At 30.6% G+C, this 15256-nt stretch overlaps 3 protein-coding genes across 3 annotated transcripts; 2 read left to right on the plus strand and 1 right to left on the minus strand.

The window, feature by feature from the left end:
* Nucleotides 1-136: 136 nt before the first annotated feature.
* On the plus strand, nucleotides 137-3363 carry LOC140983460 (purple acid phosphatase 2-like). Its single transcript, XM_073450521.1, has 8 exons — nucleotides 137-536; nucleotides 964-1164; nucleotides 1257-1368; nucleotides 1795-2024; nucleotides 2167-2305; nucleotides 2382-2602; nucleotides 2795-2916; nucleotides 3001-3363. The coding sequence occupies exons 1-8, from the start codon at nucleotides 351-353 to the stop codon at nucleotides 3197-3199; spliced, it is 1410 nt and encodes a 469-aa protein (XP_073306622.1). The 5' UTR covers nucleotides 137-350; the 3' UTR covers nucleotides 3200-3363.
* A 515-nt stretch (nucleotides 3364-3878) lies between these two features.
* On the minus strand, nucleotides 3879-5274 carry LOC140982198 (dehydration-responsive element-binding protein 2D-like). The gene is made up of 2 exons (XM_073448619.1): nucleotides 4091-5274; nucleotides 3879-4033 (listed from the first exon to the last, which is right to left on the minus strand). Exon 1 carries the CDS (start codon nucleotides 4953-4955, stop codon nucleotides 4278-4280), a length of 678 nt encoding a protein of 225 aa, XP_073304720.1. The 5' UTR covers nucleotides 4956-5274; the 3' UTR covers nucleotides 3879-4033; nucleotides 4091-4277.
* A 2318-nt stretch (nucleotides 5275-7592) lies between these two features.
* Nucleotides 7593-8966, plus strand: LOC140983089 (thioredoxin H-type-like). The gene is made up of 3 exons (XM_073449992.1): nucleotides 7593-7962; nucleotides 8243-8365; nucleotides 8570-8966. The coding sequence occupies exons 1-3, from the start codon at nucleotides 7612-7614 to the stop codon at nucleotides 8714-8716; spliced, it is 621 nt and encodes a 206-aa protein (XP_073306093.1). The 5' UTR covers nucleotides 7593-7611; the 3' UTR covers nucleotides 8717-8966.
* Nucleotides 8967-15256: the final 6290 nt, after the last annotated feature.

Consider the following 15256-nt stretch of genomic DNA (forward strand, 5'->3'; position numbering starts at 1 on the left):
TATAGAATAATATTTCCTATTTAAAGTTAGATTTGAACTCAAAACTGGTGGGTTTTTTGCCATATCCGTACAATTTGGCGAAGACATCCCAGGCTTGTGACATTATTTTCTACTTTACTGGGTCGGACTAAATCTGGGCTCAATACCCGCTTCCAGCCGCAGTCCACTTGTTGAACTCAGAGGTCACAGGCGGCAACGAATCCTGGGACTATTACCAATTATCCGTATCAGGGGACTGAATATTCTCCCCACTTCAAAATCGTACTTCAGAAATATTGAAAATTTCCTCAAGCTCTCACCTTTTAAAAAATAAAACTCCAGAATTTAAAGATCGTGTGGAGTGAAAAAAGATGAATTTTCAGTTTATTCATATTGAATTTGTGTATCCACTAGTGGGTTTGACTCTTATTGCCCTGATCGGGCTTTCTAAAGGTGGGACAACAAGTAGTTATGTCCGAAAGAATGGGCTGAGTGAAGATATGCCACTGGACAGCGATGTGTTTCAAGCACCTCCTGGTTACAATGCTCCCCAGCAAGTAATATTCTGTTATTGAAATCAATATTTCATCTCTTTTGCTTTGATCTGCGGAACATACTGTTGTTTATGTATTCATTTTTGGATAAACCATTTTTTTGCCTTCCAATTTTACTCGAGCATCAGCTCCGTAGTGACTATATTTATCGAAGTCGAATGTGAAGTTCGATAACATTTAGCTCATTCAAGTACATCCTGCCACTGATCCACCGTGCTGCAGGGGAAATGTGCTTATTTATTTAGAAATTTGGATGTGTTATCACTTTGTAATGAATTTGAGCGTTGCGTTCGAATTATGAATGTCACAACAATTTCACTTGCTTAACAAAATCACTCGGTTCAAACACATCCTTAAAGAAACGAATTTTGGTTGATGATCCACGTTGCATCTTTTCTGTTCTTGGTAATTTTAGTTTGGTTTTTGAAAGGTTCACATTACGCAAGGGGACCGTAGAGGCAGGGCTGTAATTGTCTCTTGGATTACACCGGATGAGCCTGGTTCAAATCAAGTGATCTACTGGGATGAAACTAGTCCGATCAAAAGATCTGCAGAAGCCATTGTTGTCCGATACAATTTCTATAATTATACCTCTGGTTACATTCATCATGCCTCTATCGAGAAATTGAAGGTGGGTTTTACTTTACGGGCTCGATTCACATTGATATATAATCTTCAATCATTTTAATTTTCTATCAGCAAAACTCTGAATTGAAATTGCAGTATGGTACCAAATACTACTACGAGGTTGGACTTGGTGATACAAAACGACAGTTTTGGTTCTTTACACCTCCTAAACCAGGCCCTGATGTTCCTTATACATTTGGTCTTATAGGTATGGCTTACACATGAAAAGAATTCTGAATTTTGTCGATATTAAAGGTTGCTCAATGGACCAAAAGGGAAAATAGAGGACAGAAAAGAGGCTTGATGATGTTTTTATTTCATAATTGTGGTAGATTTAATCCCTCAAGTTTCTTGTAAACTTGATTCTTATGTTTTTCAATGTTTGCTTGCACTTGCTTGGTTTTCACATACCTCACCCCCATGTCTCTACCACCTGAGCTATTTGGTTGCGCCGCAAAATAAGAATTTTGTATTTGATCATGATTTTTTTTACTCTTGATGACCGGATAATGGGTATTACATGTGATTCATTTGATTTTGTATACCGAGTGATAAGAAATATGAAAATAAATGCCAATAAGAAGCATAAAGTTCACTTCTGTTGTGAGCCCACTCTGTTTAGCATTTTGAGCAGGTGATCTTGGTCAAACACATGATTCCAATCGAACGCTAACTCATTATGAGCTCAACCCGATGAAAGGCCAGACTTTGCTGTTTGTTGGAGACCTGTCCTATGCTGATAGCTATCCATTTCATGATAACAAAAGGTGGGATACATGGGGGCGATTCATAGAGAGAAATGCAGGATATCAACCATGGATTTGGACTGCTGGGAATCATGAAATTGATTTTGTTCCAGATCATGTAAGCCTTTGCACTTTCTTGGCTAATAAATCGATTGTTGAACTTGTAATAGATTATAATAATGGTGGTTGTGGTGGTTTATGGTGGTTTTCCAATTGTCTTCAAATATTCCAAATACGATGAAAGCAACACTTTATCGCAGGGTGAAACGAAACCCTTCAAACCCTACAAACACCGTTTTTTCGTACCTTATAGATCATCAGCAAGTACATCTCCCCTTTGGTATTCAATCAAGAGAGCTTCTGCATACATAATTGTCATGTCTTCCTACTCAGCATATGGTATGATTTTCTAGTCTATCATATCCATCCAAATAATTTTTTTTTGTGGATTTCTTATGAATGCATTTTTTTCAAGGGAAATATACACCTCAATACAAATGGCTCACAAGTGAGCTGCAGAAAGTGAACCGCAAAGTGACACCATGGCTCATTGTACTCGTGCACTGTCCAATGTATAGCAGCTATGTTCATCACTTTATGGAAGGGGAGACTATGCGAGTTTTATATGAACCATGGTTTGTGAAGTACAGAGTCGATGTAGTATTTGCTGGTCATGTTCATGCATACGAACGATCTGTAAGTATATCTTATTTTGACTTTGATCTGAAATATAGTTGCATCTAAGTTCGAGTCTGCTTCTCATTTGAAATGAAGAAACCTGATTCAGCTACAATAATCCAGTATGAGTGATACCCTTAATTTACTCTTAACTCAATATCATGAGATGCTAAAAACTTCAAGAAACCTTAAATTTTACTTATGTGACAGGAACGTATATCCAACATTGCATACAACGTTGTTAATGGAGAATGCACTCCAACAAGCGACGACTCTGCTCCAGTCTATATCACCATTGGAGACGGAGGAAATCAAGAAGGCCTAGTCAAGAAGTACAGATACCTTTTCTTGAAATTTCAAAATATATGGAGTCTGCTATCTCGAGAACTTGAAATCATTCGAATGTTTCCTTGTAGGATGACACAGCCGCAACCAAGTTACTCCGCTCATCGTGAAGCCAGCTTTGGTCATGGCATATTCGATATAAAGAACCGGACTCATGCATATTTTGGTTGGCATCGCAATCAAGATAAATATGCTGTGGAAGCTGACTCTGTTTGGTTACTTAACCGGTACTGGAAATCTGTTGAAGAAACTTCTGTAGCTGTACTATGAAGACAAAAGGCATGTTTTATAGGTAAATATAGTAATGAATTCTAGGCTGCTTGATTTAAAAATTTTACTGTATGAAATCTCGTTTTCTGTAAGTTCAGAATTTATGGTTTCCATGTGTGTTTAAGCATATCACGATTTCTTAAACATAAACGTGTTATTTTGTATATGAGCTCATTATTAAGGTTTTCTTCGTGGAATTTGTGATGGTTAACTTATTATTGGTTGTAAAGTACCCCATATATTATGCAGCAATCTTAACATTTTTTGATGTTATCATTAATTCCCTGCCTTATTCTTAATATTGTTTGTAAAGATTCTTCACTAGTGATTGTGTTTGAGTGTTCATCAGTGGAGAAACCAAAGTGAAAAATCACCCTTTTATGCAGAAAAACCCTTAATTGTTGATATTTGATTTGGCCTGTCAACTTTTGAAAGAACTTTAAAAAGTTGAAACCTAAATCTAGACGTCATACATATTATGTAATTTGTTTTCTGCTTTTGATTCCATCTTCGTTCTGTTTTTTTTTTTTTTTTTGACAAAGTATCATTCAATTACAATCCTTCAAACCACTTTTACATTTCTTTATAATATCACTTCAAAAATAGTGAGAGCTTCTACAATGTAAATATCATAATAATCATTAAATACTCCACATGTATATTTGTGCTCTTTATTATGGAAAAAGATGGCGGCGCCTCTTCATCATTTTTACATTAAACTTTACATTATACTTATGAGGACAAGATAATTAATGTAATGACGACAATAATTATACCAACCAAACTTTACACACGCGATCGTGTGGTTAACTACACATTAGCAACATAACAATACTATATCCCCCCTCCACACCTTAATATTCAACACTATTCACACAACATCCCAATCACTCTTAGAATATTATACAAAGTTTTATTAATCTAATATCTATATATACCATATGACATTATAAGAAACAACATGATTTTGACCTTCTACATTAAATATATATCAAAGTATTATAATTACGCCGTGTAAGAATTTTAATGATAGAATTTGACCTTAGATCTCAGGTTTTGAAGATTTTTTCTCCGACTTCTAGAAAGTCCAGGGGAAAGGGATACCATCGCTATAATGATTTCCAGCAAAAGACCCGGGATCGTCCACAATGCTAAAAGAAGTGTCTTTTACCGCCTCAGCCCACAACGATGAATCATCAACCTCTGGAAAATTCACATTCAAGTTCTCACTTGCATTCACAAATTCTCCGACAACCTGATAACAGTTAATCGGGGTAGAAATCTGATCATTACAAGTAAAGCAAGGATCGAGATGGTTTTCGACAAGATTGGATCGTTCATTGGCCGAAAATGCGAGATTCTGCGCAAAATTCAAATCATTTTCTTGGTTCTCAATGTTTCTTGAGGGTGAAGCTTCAGTTTGGGAAGAAACAGGGCCCTGACTTTTCGACTTTTCTTCGTACAAAAGGGGAAGGTTGACCTTAGCATCCGGGCCATGCAGCTTACGCGCTGCTGCATCGTAGGCCACCGCAGCATCAAATGAGGTGTCGAAAGTGCCGAGCCAGACCCGTTGGCCGCTGTTTGGCTCGCGTATTTCGGCTACCCATTTGCCCCAAGTGCGCTGTCTCACTCCTTTGTACGAGCAGGAGGCGTTTTCTGGACCACCTTTGCCTCTCATGCAGCCCTTTCTTGAACTAGCCCGAGCCACCTTCCGCACCTTTCTCTCCTCCCCCATAGAAACCACGGATTTCAACATTTCGAATCGATTGGTAACAGCTGAAATGGTGTGCGATATGCCAGAAAAAATGAGGAGAAATGCGAGTGAAGTATGAATGTGGTCTTCCCGATCGAAAAACTCAGTATTTATAGATGAAGAAAGTGGGGAATGGGTGTAATTTGTGATCGAGACGGAAAAAAGGGACTAGTACGTGTCTCCGGGTGAAGTTTGTCCATTGATACTTGGCAACAGAAACTAATTTTATCGTGTCCGTTTTTCCGAATTACTTAGGATTTGACGATAATCAGCTCCGAAGATTTACACGACCATCGTCAGGACTCACACTTTCGGGACAAATATGATACTTCATGATCAATAAATGAGTCAGACAGAAAACTCAAATAAACAAAGCCAATTTTATGCGTAGAAATCCTTTTCAGTTAAATAAAAAGGAAAAATATCACCAAAAGTATAAGAGACTCATTTTATTTTTATTGAAAACAATTATGTAATCGCATCATATGAATGTGTAATATGATTGATAAAAAAGTTGATCGATGTAGGTAATTTATGTCGTGTCAATAATTATACATCAAGTAATATTTTATTTGTACGATGTACTAAAGTGTTATTTTATGTAATTAATTATTAAAATTAATAAATATTAGCATTTGAAAATCTATTAAAATTATTGGTATAATATAATAAATATATTTAATTTATCTATATTATTATAAAAAAAATATTTATATCAGATAATAATTAAATGAAGATAATAATCATCGATCATTAAATTGATTTATTTATCTTTGTTGACTGTAACTGATACTAATACAAAAATATATTTAAAAAATCATATATTATTATATCTATTAAATTTTAAACAATAAATCAATATTTTTCAAAAAATCAAAATTTTTGTCATTTTCAGATAAATAAATTTGATTAAAATTTTTAATTATTTTTATAACATGTTAAAAAATATTTATACTGAAATTCTAATAATTAAGATACATAATAATAATAATAATAATAATAATAATAATAATAATAATAATATAAACACTTAACATAAAATTTAAATTTTAAAAACAAAATTTAAAACTTTATTTCCTATTTATTTTCAAATAAATATTTCTTAATTTTTTTCAGAAACTTTCTATATTTGAAAAAAAAAACTTTGTTTTTATATATCCATATAAATTGTTTAGCGTGTGGGTTGAATAATAATAAGCCTACCGTTCTATCGCTGCAAAATGACGCACATATTTCAATAGATTAATTATTATGTCTCCCTACTATACAGTATTTTTTTTCCCTAGATTTCACAAATTCTATTAGATACAACATATAATGTAAATGCATGCTAATCATGTTATGAAATTCATCTGATAAAAATCTTTTCCAAACTCTACTATAAACGTCTGATCGAAAGAGGACGATCGATCGTCTTATAATATTTTGAGTATTAAAAAAAGTGAAATTTTAAATATAATTTCTTCTCACGTACGTGTGCATTCTCCACAAAAGCTTAAAGATAAAAGCATTCATTTACAAATATATATAAATTTGGGACTCGAAAGTGTATTAGTGTTTAGCGCTTTTTAATGCACAAGTTAATGTGACACTAGAAGATGACAATAGGCTAAATTAGACACGTGCGTTTATTTCTGTCAACTGACGTCACTTATGACGTCATTGTTTGACAGGCTTTTCCTCAGTTGATAAGTTCGATTTTGAGTATTCTGCCGTTTAATGCTAGGTCTACAGCTTACGTTTCCTGCAGGGTCGGGTGGCAATTGTTTTACATATAAATATGAAATATTTTGAGATGATTTTTAAAATTAAATGTCGTGTTACTTGCGAAGTTTTGAGCAGATAATTTTAAACGTATACGTAAGATTTTGCTTATATTAGATCATGTATGAATCGCTAATATTTAATTTTAATTTGAGGAGATAAAAATGGGATCAGACAAATAATACCAAGCAATGTGGATTATTTCAGTAAGAAGATGTTAATTTCTGGTAGCAATGTTAAAACAGGTCATTGGACAGACAACTTGAGATTTGGTGAGATGGTACTGGCCTCAAAATTATCGAACTAACCCACTTATTTTATATGATGGTGCGGACGATCCGCAACCCATTATTAAGCAGTGTGGACCAGCCGCATTTTTGTGGGTAATTTTATTTCACTCCAAGCCCTCTATTTTATATGATGGCGCAGGCTGATTCGAAATAGCTAAATCGTCCACAGCTGGAGCCAACACTTGCAACTTTTACTTCCAAACTTGGATCATTTTATTTATAGCCGCAAATGAAATATTCCGAACACATTTTCGCATTGTGATAAATTTTTTTTGTTTTGTTTTACATGTAAACAGAATGGTTTCCGATTCAAAAGGCGTGAAAACATCGTATTCCATTGATGCTATATAAAATGGGTTTGATTCAAGTAAAATCATAAATTTAGCATATGATTTAATTAAAAGATTGTGATGCTTATACATAGACATTAATTAAAAATTTAAACATAAATATAATACTTATTTATTCATAATTAGTACTTAGGCTGCACTTAGACGGAACTTAGGTTTTATGCATAGGGGTTAAATTTACTTACTAAAACTAAAATCAAGGAACCTCCTATGCGTTGCAAAGTCAAAGCCACTTTGACGCGTGCTGCTCGGACAATGTCTCAATCTACACCGTCCACGATGAATCTCCTAGAAACGTTAAGATTACATACCACCACACGTCACGCAGTGGAGAGGCTTCTTGATAAAGTCGAAGAAAGGTTGACTTTTTTGCTCACCCACGTCTCGTTTCCCCTATATAAAGGACAGCAGGACCTCGCTTTGTTCATCCAAATTAAACCAGTTTTCATCGCATTCAAGAAAAAGAGCTTACAATTATTTCTTTTGCAAATTTTTGAAGAAGGAAACCTTAGAATGTCTTCAGAATTAGAGGGACAAGTGATCGGATGCCACTCCGTCCAGCAGTGGAAGGATCAGTTTCAGAAGGGCATCGATAGTAAAAAACTCGTACGTTATTATTATTATTGTTGTTGTTGTTATATTTGCTTTTTCGGAGTGCTTATTTGGAGATGATTGATAATTTTGCTTGGGCTTATCCATGTAATATTTTGAGTGATTGGACTTTGTTGTTATTGCTGTGGATCTTTGCAGTACGTGTGATCAGGCAGGTCTCAAGAACAATAGGAAACTCGTTGTTAAATTTTATTTTAGTTGTTCTCACTGGCGCTGACATTCTATTAAGGTTGTTTCAAATTCTAACGCAGAAAACAATCTTCGTTTTGTTCAGGTGGTTGTCGATTTTACAGCTTCATGGTGCGGACCGTGCCGGTTCATATCCCCAATCTTGGCTGAGATTGCGAAGAAAACACCCCATGTTCTGTTCTTGAAGGTTGATGTTGATGAACTTGAGGTAATGTTATACTTTGCATTGATATTTTGAGGCACTTTAGAATACAATTGAGTATCCAAAAACATGATTAGCCAGCCGTGTGCAAACTTTCGATTTAATTGAAGTTATCCGTCATTGGTTTGGTCATATCGATTTCAACAACTTGTAATTGCATTTTGAGCATCCGTCGTCATTGGGTTGCTAATTTGATACAAATTTCTTTAGGCTGTGGCAAAGGAATTCCAAGTGCAGGCGATGCCGACATTTTTGTTCTTCAAAGAAGGGAAGGAAGTGGATAGGCTCGTGGGAGCAAAGAAGGAAGAGTTGCAGGCAAGAATTGACAAGCATCGCTCCACCACCAGTACGGCTTGAGGGATTCTCGCATGAAGATTCGAGTTTAATCATGTGGCTTATTGGCACTTTTAATAAATAACTTCAGTTCAATTTCATAATTATTATTATAATAATCTTGTCATACGGATGATTCTTGTTGTGTGATGGAATCGTCTCAGTATTTTGTAACGCTCAATTGATCTCTTCAGAGATTTTATAAAACTTGTGTTCTTGTCTTCATTTTACAAGTTCAAGAATTAGAGGTGTTTATAATATGCACATTTTGCCAGTTTTCTATTCTTATATATTTGAAATACCAAGGGAAAAAATGCAGAGCCCTGTGGGAGAGGAGGGTTTACAAGAGAAATTTAGTAGAAAATACTAATTATGATTATTATTCACCATGTACCTAAAATCGCTACATCTCTAGTCTAGCCATGCCTAAAATCGCTACATCTCTAGTCTAGCTATTAAACTGAAATATACTAGAGATCTGGTGTAAGTTAATGCCTCAAACGGCTGATCGATCGACCCTGAGATTAAGCTTTGATAACTGGTAAATGGCAAACTTGACACATGAGCAACATAATAACATAAACATGGATTGGAGCACCTTTTTTGCTACTGCGTTATGGTGGATTTGGCAAAGTGCAGTGGATAAAGAACCGATTCCGGGAAATTAAATCAGCTTTTAATGCTAAGAAGGTGATGTCGAACCGCACAGTGGAATATGAAAGTTGTGTATTGCAATGGATACCACTATCAAGAGTATGGAATTCACTTAAATGTGGACGGGATGTTGCAAAAAGGATGGTCGAATGGCAGGTGAAGGTGTACTACTGCGTGATGAGTCTGGACATTGGATCACAGGTTTCATGTTTAACACTGGATGTTGTTCGATGGAAGAGGCTGAGTATGGGCTGTTCGCAAGGGGCTTGAACTAGTATAGAACCGAGGGAGCAAGAAAATCATTATGAAATTGATTCAGAATCGCTGGTAAAATAGTTGTATGAGGAAAGAATGCATTGTTCATACTCACTTAATTTGAATTTGTTCTGCATGAACTTTCTAGCTAAAGAATTAGAAATAACAGCGAGACATGTAGACTGAGAGCATAGGAGGGCGACAAATTTTTTTGCTACTGAAGATACAGATCTGCATGAACTTTCTAGCTAAAGTTGTTATTATGGAGTTTCCCCACTCTCGAACAAAAAAATAAATGTTTATATATATATATATATATATATACTAGAAATAATGCACGTGCGTTGCACGTAGAAAACATATGTTGAAGTAATTAAAATTTGAAATAAAATTAGTTAACTCAACAAAAGATAATGATAATAATATTGTAAATTTTGACAATTCTTGTTAATTATCATATGTAACTAATTTGAAAAAAAAAACAAACATATTTTTTAAATTTTCAAAAAAAATTGGAATACTAAAATTTTTCTCATATCTTTTTTTTCATATTGTTTTCTTTTGTTATTTGTCATATTCTCTTAATAATGCATATATTTTATTATAATATTCAATTATTACAATTTTTTTGACAATCAATGATATGCAATTTTTTATTTACAATGTTGTTTGATTATTATTCTTTTTCATGTAAATTGACAACAATTTCTACTGGATGCTTTTACTTTCTTAGTCACCTTTAATTTATTAGACACTTATATTTGATAACATATAAACTACACATTATTATTAGGGGTGAGCAAAATTTCGGTTAAACCGAATTAACCGACCGAACCGAGTCAATTCGGAAATTCGGTTTTCAAATTAAAAAATTCGGTTATATCAGTTAATTCGGTTCGCGGTTACGATTTTCAAAATTTTGAAATCGGCTAATCGAATTAACCGATAAAATAAATACTATTATTTAATAAATTTTTATTATTTATCAATTTTAATATATTTTTAAATTTTTATTTTTAATTTTAAAATCAGCCCTAATTCTAAAGAAAAATTTGTGATGTATGTGATTTTATTTTTTATGCAGTTGTGTAGACTGTAGTGTTAAAAAAAATTACATATATAATTAAAGTTAAATCACGAATTTTTTTAAAACTAATCGGTTAATCCGGTCACCAACCGAATTAACCGATTTTAATTTGGTTCGATTTTCATCGGTTATGAAAATTAATTCGGTCAGTTTGGTTATTGCTAAATATTTCGGTTCGATCTGATTATGACTAATTCGGTTCGGTCGGTAACAAAACCGACTGAATGCTCACCCCTAATCATTATAACAATCTATCATCACATAAAAAGTACTGATTGATTGATTTTAAAAAATATGGATTAAATGTTGTCATTTATTTACAATTTATAGTAATAATTTTTTTGACAATAAATCATCTTTTTACTGACTCTTATGACACTTATTTTAATATATCATATCAACTCATAAGTATAATTAGCACAATCAAATTACTAATGTCATATTGATATTACCTCCAGAAAAATAATATACTTAATTTTTCTAATTGTTTAAATATCTTAACGGGAACATTTGTGTACTCTTATCTTGAGAAAAATTCATTTCATTTATAAAGTTTGAACGGTAAATATAACTTTATAGTATACATTTAATTTGAAAACTGAATTCATAGTATGTCAAACATTTCTTCCATTTCTATTTTTTTGTGTATCCCAAAAGATTTAATATTTTTTCTCTTTTATCTTCTCCAACTCACTGTAAAAAGTTTTAAAAAAATATTTATATCTAGAAAAATATTTTTATTTATTGTTTTTCTTGTTTATATATTTTGTTATATGTGAACATTTATTCAACTTCATTGTCTTAAATGTCATATATCTTTACTATATAATTTGTGTACATTGAAGATGAATAAGTTTATTTTTTAGTTTTTTATTACATGGACTTGGGCTGATATATTAACATGTGATATACATAGATATAAGAATTTTTAAATTCAATTTATTCACAATGATTTTTCATAACAAAAGCCAACTCAAAATAATAAAATTTAGGATTCATAATTATTTTAAATATGATATAAAAATAATATGTTGATATTTTTTTTTGACATTTTAGTTTCAAAATACAGTGATAAATTCATTTAGGTGCACTATGTCATTGTGACAATTATAAATTTATTTAAATATCTTATTTCTCACTCAAGGATCAAAATTTTTTTATTTCTTATTTTGATTATCGACAAATCTAATATTTTATTTAAATGTTTTTGTTAATAATATTTACATGAGTTTTATTTTGTATTTATCCAATTTGAAAGGGATAAATTATAATTCAATATTTAATAATATTTGAAAACTGTAGAATGCTTCTAAATTTAAAAATCGAGTAACATGTAAGGGATCAATTCAAAACTAAAAGTTGATGCAACCTGTTTCTTCTAGCTTTACAATCGAATAATATAGGATCGAGCGTTTGTCGTTTTACCAAAAGCTATAACTGAAGGTAACAATGCAAGTCAAATCTTTAATTAAATCATACAACAGCTCAAGCGACTACCCATCGTGGACAATTATTGTACCAAACAATTTATCTCCTAATAATTGCACCAATTGCAATAAATGAAAATCAAAGTCGCGATCTTGGCTCTGATACCAATTATAGGCTCAAGCGTATACTGTTACATCAAAACCTATAGATATTATTTTTAGTTTATCATCATAGTCTTTATTTCAATAAACACATTTTCGAATGTAGGATGTTAAATTTAATATTTATATTAGATAATTATAGTATTAATTATAACATTCTTTTTTTATTCTTCTCAATATATTACTTTTTATATTTTCAAAGATATTAATCTATTTATTATTGTATACAAAGTATAATAATTATTTTGTTAATTGATCACATTTAAGATTAAATGTTTAGAAAAAATTCTAATATATCTTTAAAGAACAATAGATGATGAAATTAAATTTGAAATCAAGAGAAAAATTAATAAAATGTAGAACACTACAGTGCATAAAATTTTGCTTTGTACAGTGACAAAGCATAAAGTGAGACCAAGTGAGATACTTATATATATGAGTCTCATTCAACTTAGTCCCATTACAATATTTTTATTAACCAACTTTGTCCTTCGTTTTTATTTAATTAACTTTACAGTGTGACTCATTCAAGCATTAACTTTTTATTTTTTTTAGTACATAGTGGCCTCCACTCTCACCGACTTCAATATTTAGAAGTCGTTATTAGTAGTTTATAGGTAATAGACAATTATTTAGTTTTTATTTCCTGTCTTATAATTAATTGTGTAATTTTTTATGTTCTACCTAATTAATTTTTAGAATTTTTATTGAATTTTTATAATCATGATTAGGAGCGATGCACGCAAACAATATAAAATTAATGTGTTTTAAAATGTTAATTTTGAAGTGTCGAATAAATGTATTAAATCATTATTTAAGAACTTTTAGAAAAACAATATACATCATAATTCAGATTTAAAGATTAACATACAAATAAAGAATTGCGATGAATATCTTATAAAATAAATGGTGTTAGTCCAAAAAGATTAAATATGATTATTGTAAATGAATTTTTCTTAATTAATTAGAAAATTTTCAGCAAATGCGCCAAATTAATTAGAATGTTTTCAATATAGTATGTCGATAAATGTTTTTCCATATGAGTTAGTGATTGAGTCCTTATGAACATTTAAAAAAANATCCCTTTTACATGAAGAATTCATAATTGAAAATCGACAATATTAGATATATAGATATTTAATATAAACACGTGTGAGCTCATTTAGGCCCACCTTTAAATAGGTTGACAAAATTTCAACCCAACCCATTTAAATTGTTTGGTAGTATTGGCCAATCGACGGACCCAACTCAAATTGATGGGTCTAATCACAACGATCCTTTACCTTGTTTTATTCAAATAATTTATAAATATAAACCGCCAAAAAATGTTTGTTGAAATTTTTTTTATTTAAACACATAAATTCTAACCAGCGGTTATAAGTAAAGTGATTTAAAAATTAGAATTTTTTTTTATAAAAATGGTATATTATAATAAATTTTTTAACCATATTTTATTAAAGTAATTTTAAATATAAACCTTTGCAAAAAAATATTATTTTAACTCATAAGTTATAGCCAACGTCACAAAAAAAATAAAATAAAATAACGATGACATGAAAAAAAATAATAAGACATCAAAAAAAATTCACAATTCAACAATGAACTATTTCTAAACTTTAATTAATTGAATTGACATAATGAAAAGAAAAATAAAAAANCAAAAAATGTTTGTTGAAATTTTTTTTATTTAAACACATAAATTCTAACCAGCGGTTATAAGTAAAGAGATTTAAAAATTAGAATTTTTTTTTATAAAAATGGTATATTATAATAAATTTTTTAACCATATTTTATTAAAGTAATTTTAAATATAAACCTTTGCAAAAAAATATTATTTTAACTCATAAGTTATAGCCAACGTCACAAAAAAAATAAAATAAAATAACGATGACATGAAAAAAAATAATAAGACATCAAAAAAAATTCACAATTCAACAATGAACTATTTCTAAACTTTAATTAATTGAATTGACATAATGAAAAGAAAAATAAAAAACTAAATCATTGGATTAAAATTAATATATTGTAATGTGGGTAGACAACAATAAAAGCAAACAATTAATAGTAACATCATAATTTTAATATCAAGATGATATTCTCCCATTTATATGAGAAATTCATGATTGACAAGTGATAATAGTAGATATATTGATATTTAATACAAACTCTTTCGGGCTCCTTTAGTCCCACCTTTAAATAGTTTGACAAAATTTCAACCCAACACACTTAAATTATTTGACGATGTGGGCCAAATAGACGAACCCAACCCAAATTGACAGGTCTAAGCACAACGATATTTTACCGTGTTTTATTCAAATAATTTATAAATATAAACCACAAAAAAAGTTGGTTCAAATTTTTTTTATTTAAACACATAAATTCTAGCCAACTGTAACAATTAAAGAGATTTAAAAATTAGAAGTTTTTTTTTTATAAAAATGGTATATCACAATAAAGTTTTTAGCCATATTTTATTAAAGAAATTTTCTTTTGCAAAAAATATTTTTTAAAACTAATAAGTTATAGCCAAAGTCACCAAAATAAATAATGAGGACATGAAAAAAATATTAATAAGACACCAAAGAAAATACATAATTCAACAATGAAATAAAGTTTTTAACCATATTTTATTAAAGAAATTTTCTTTTGCAAAAAATATTTTTTAAAACTAACAAGTTATAACCAAAGTCACCAAAATAAATAATGAGGACATGAAAAAAATATTAATAAGACACCAAAGAAAATTCATAATTCAACAATGAACTATTTTTAAATTTTAAGTAATTTAATTGACGTAAGAAAAGATAAATAAAAAAAATCTAAATCATTTGATTAAAAATAACATATTATAATGTGAGTAGACATAAAAGATATCAAATACTAATTTACATAATAAAAAATAAATAAATAAATATAAATTGATAATGTGGGTAGATAACATTAAAAACAAGCCATTAATAAGATAGACAACATTAAAAA

This window comes from Primulina huaijiensis, chromosome 8 (assembly GCF_012295235.1).
Source record: "Primulina huaijiensis isolate GDHJ02 chromosome 8, ASM1229523v2, whole genome shotgun sequence".
NCBI lineage: Eukaryota > Viridiplantae > Streptophyta > Magnoliopsida > Lamiales > Gesneriaceae > Primulina > Primulina huaijiensis.

Excerpts from the sequence above, each read along its gene's own strand:
- LOC140983089 (XM_073449992.1), top strand. The coding sequence starts at position 7,612 with ATGTCTCAATCTACACCGTCCACGATGAATCTCCTAGAAACGTTAAGA. Across the intron at positions 7,963-8,242 it reads GCATCGATAGTAAAAAACTC|GTGGTTGTCGATTTTACAGC; the intron begins GTACGTTATTAT and ends CGTTTTGTTCAG. Across the intron at positions 8,366-8,569 it reads TTGATGTTGATGAACTTGAG|GCTGTGGCAAAGGAATTCCA; the intron begins GTAATGTTATAC and ends AAATTTCTTTAG.
- LOC140982198 (XM_073448619.1), bottom strand. The coding sequence starts at position 4,955 with ATGTTGAAATCCGTGGTTTCTATGGGGGAGGAGAGAAAGGTGCGGAAG.
- LOC140983460 (XM_073450521.1), top strand. The coding sequence starts at position 351 with ATGAATTTTCAGTTTATTCATATTGAATTTGTGTATCCACTAGTGGGT. Across the intron at positions 1,165-1,256 it reads CCTCTATCGAGAAATTGAAG|TATGGTACCAAATACTACTA; the intron begins GTGGGTTTTACT and ends TTGAAATTGCAG. Across the intron at positions 2,603-2,794 it reads TTCATGCATACGAACGATCT|GAACGTATATCCAACATTGC; the intron begins GTAAGTATATCT and ends CTTATGTGACAG.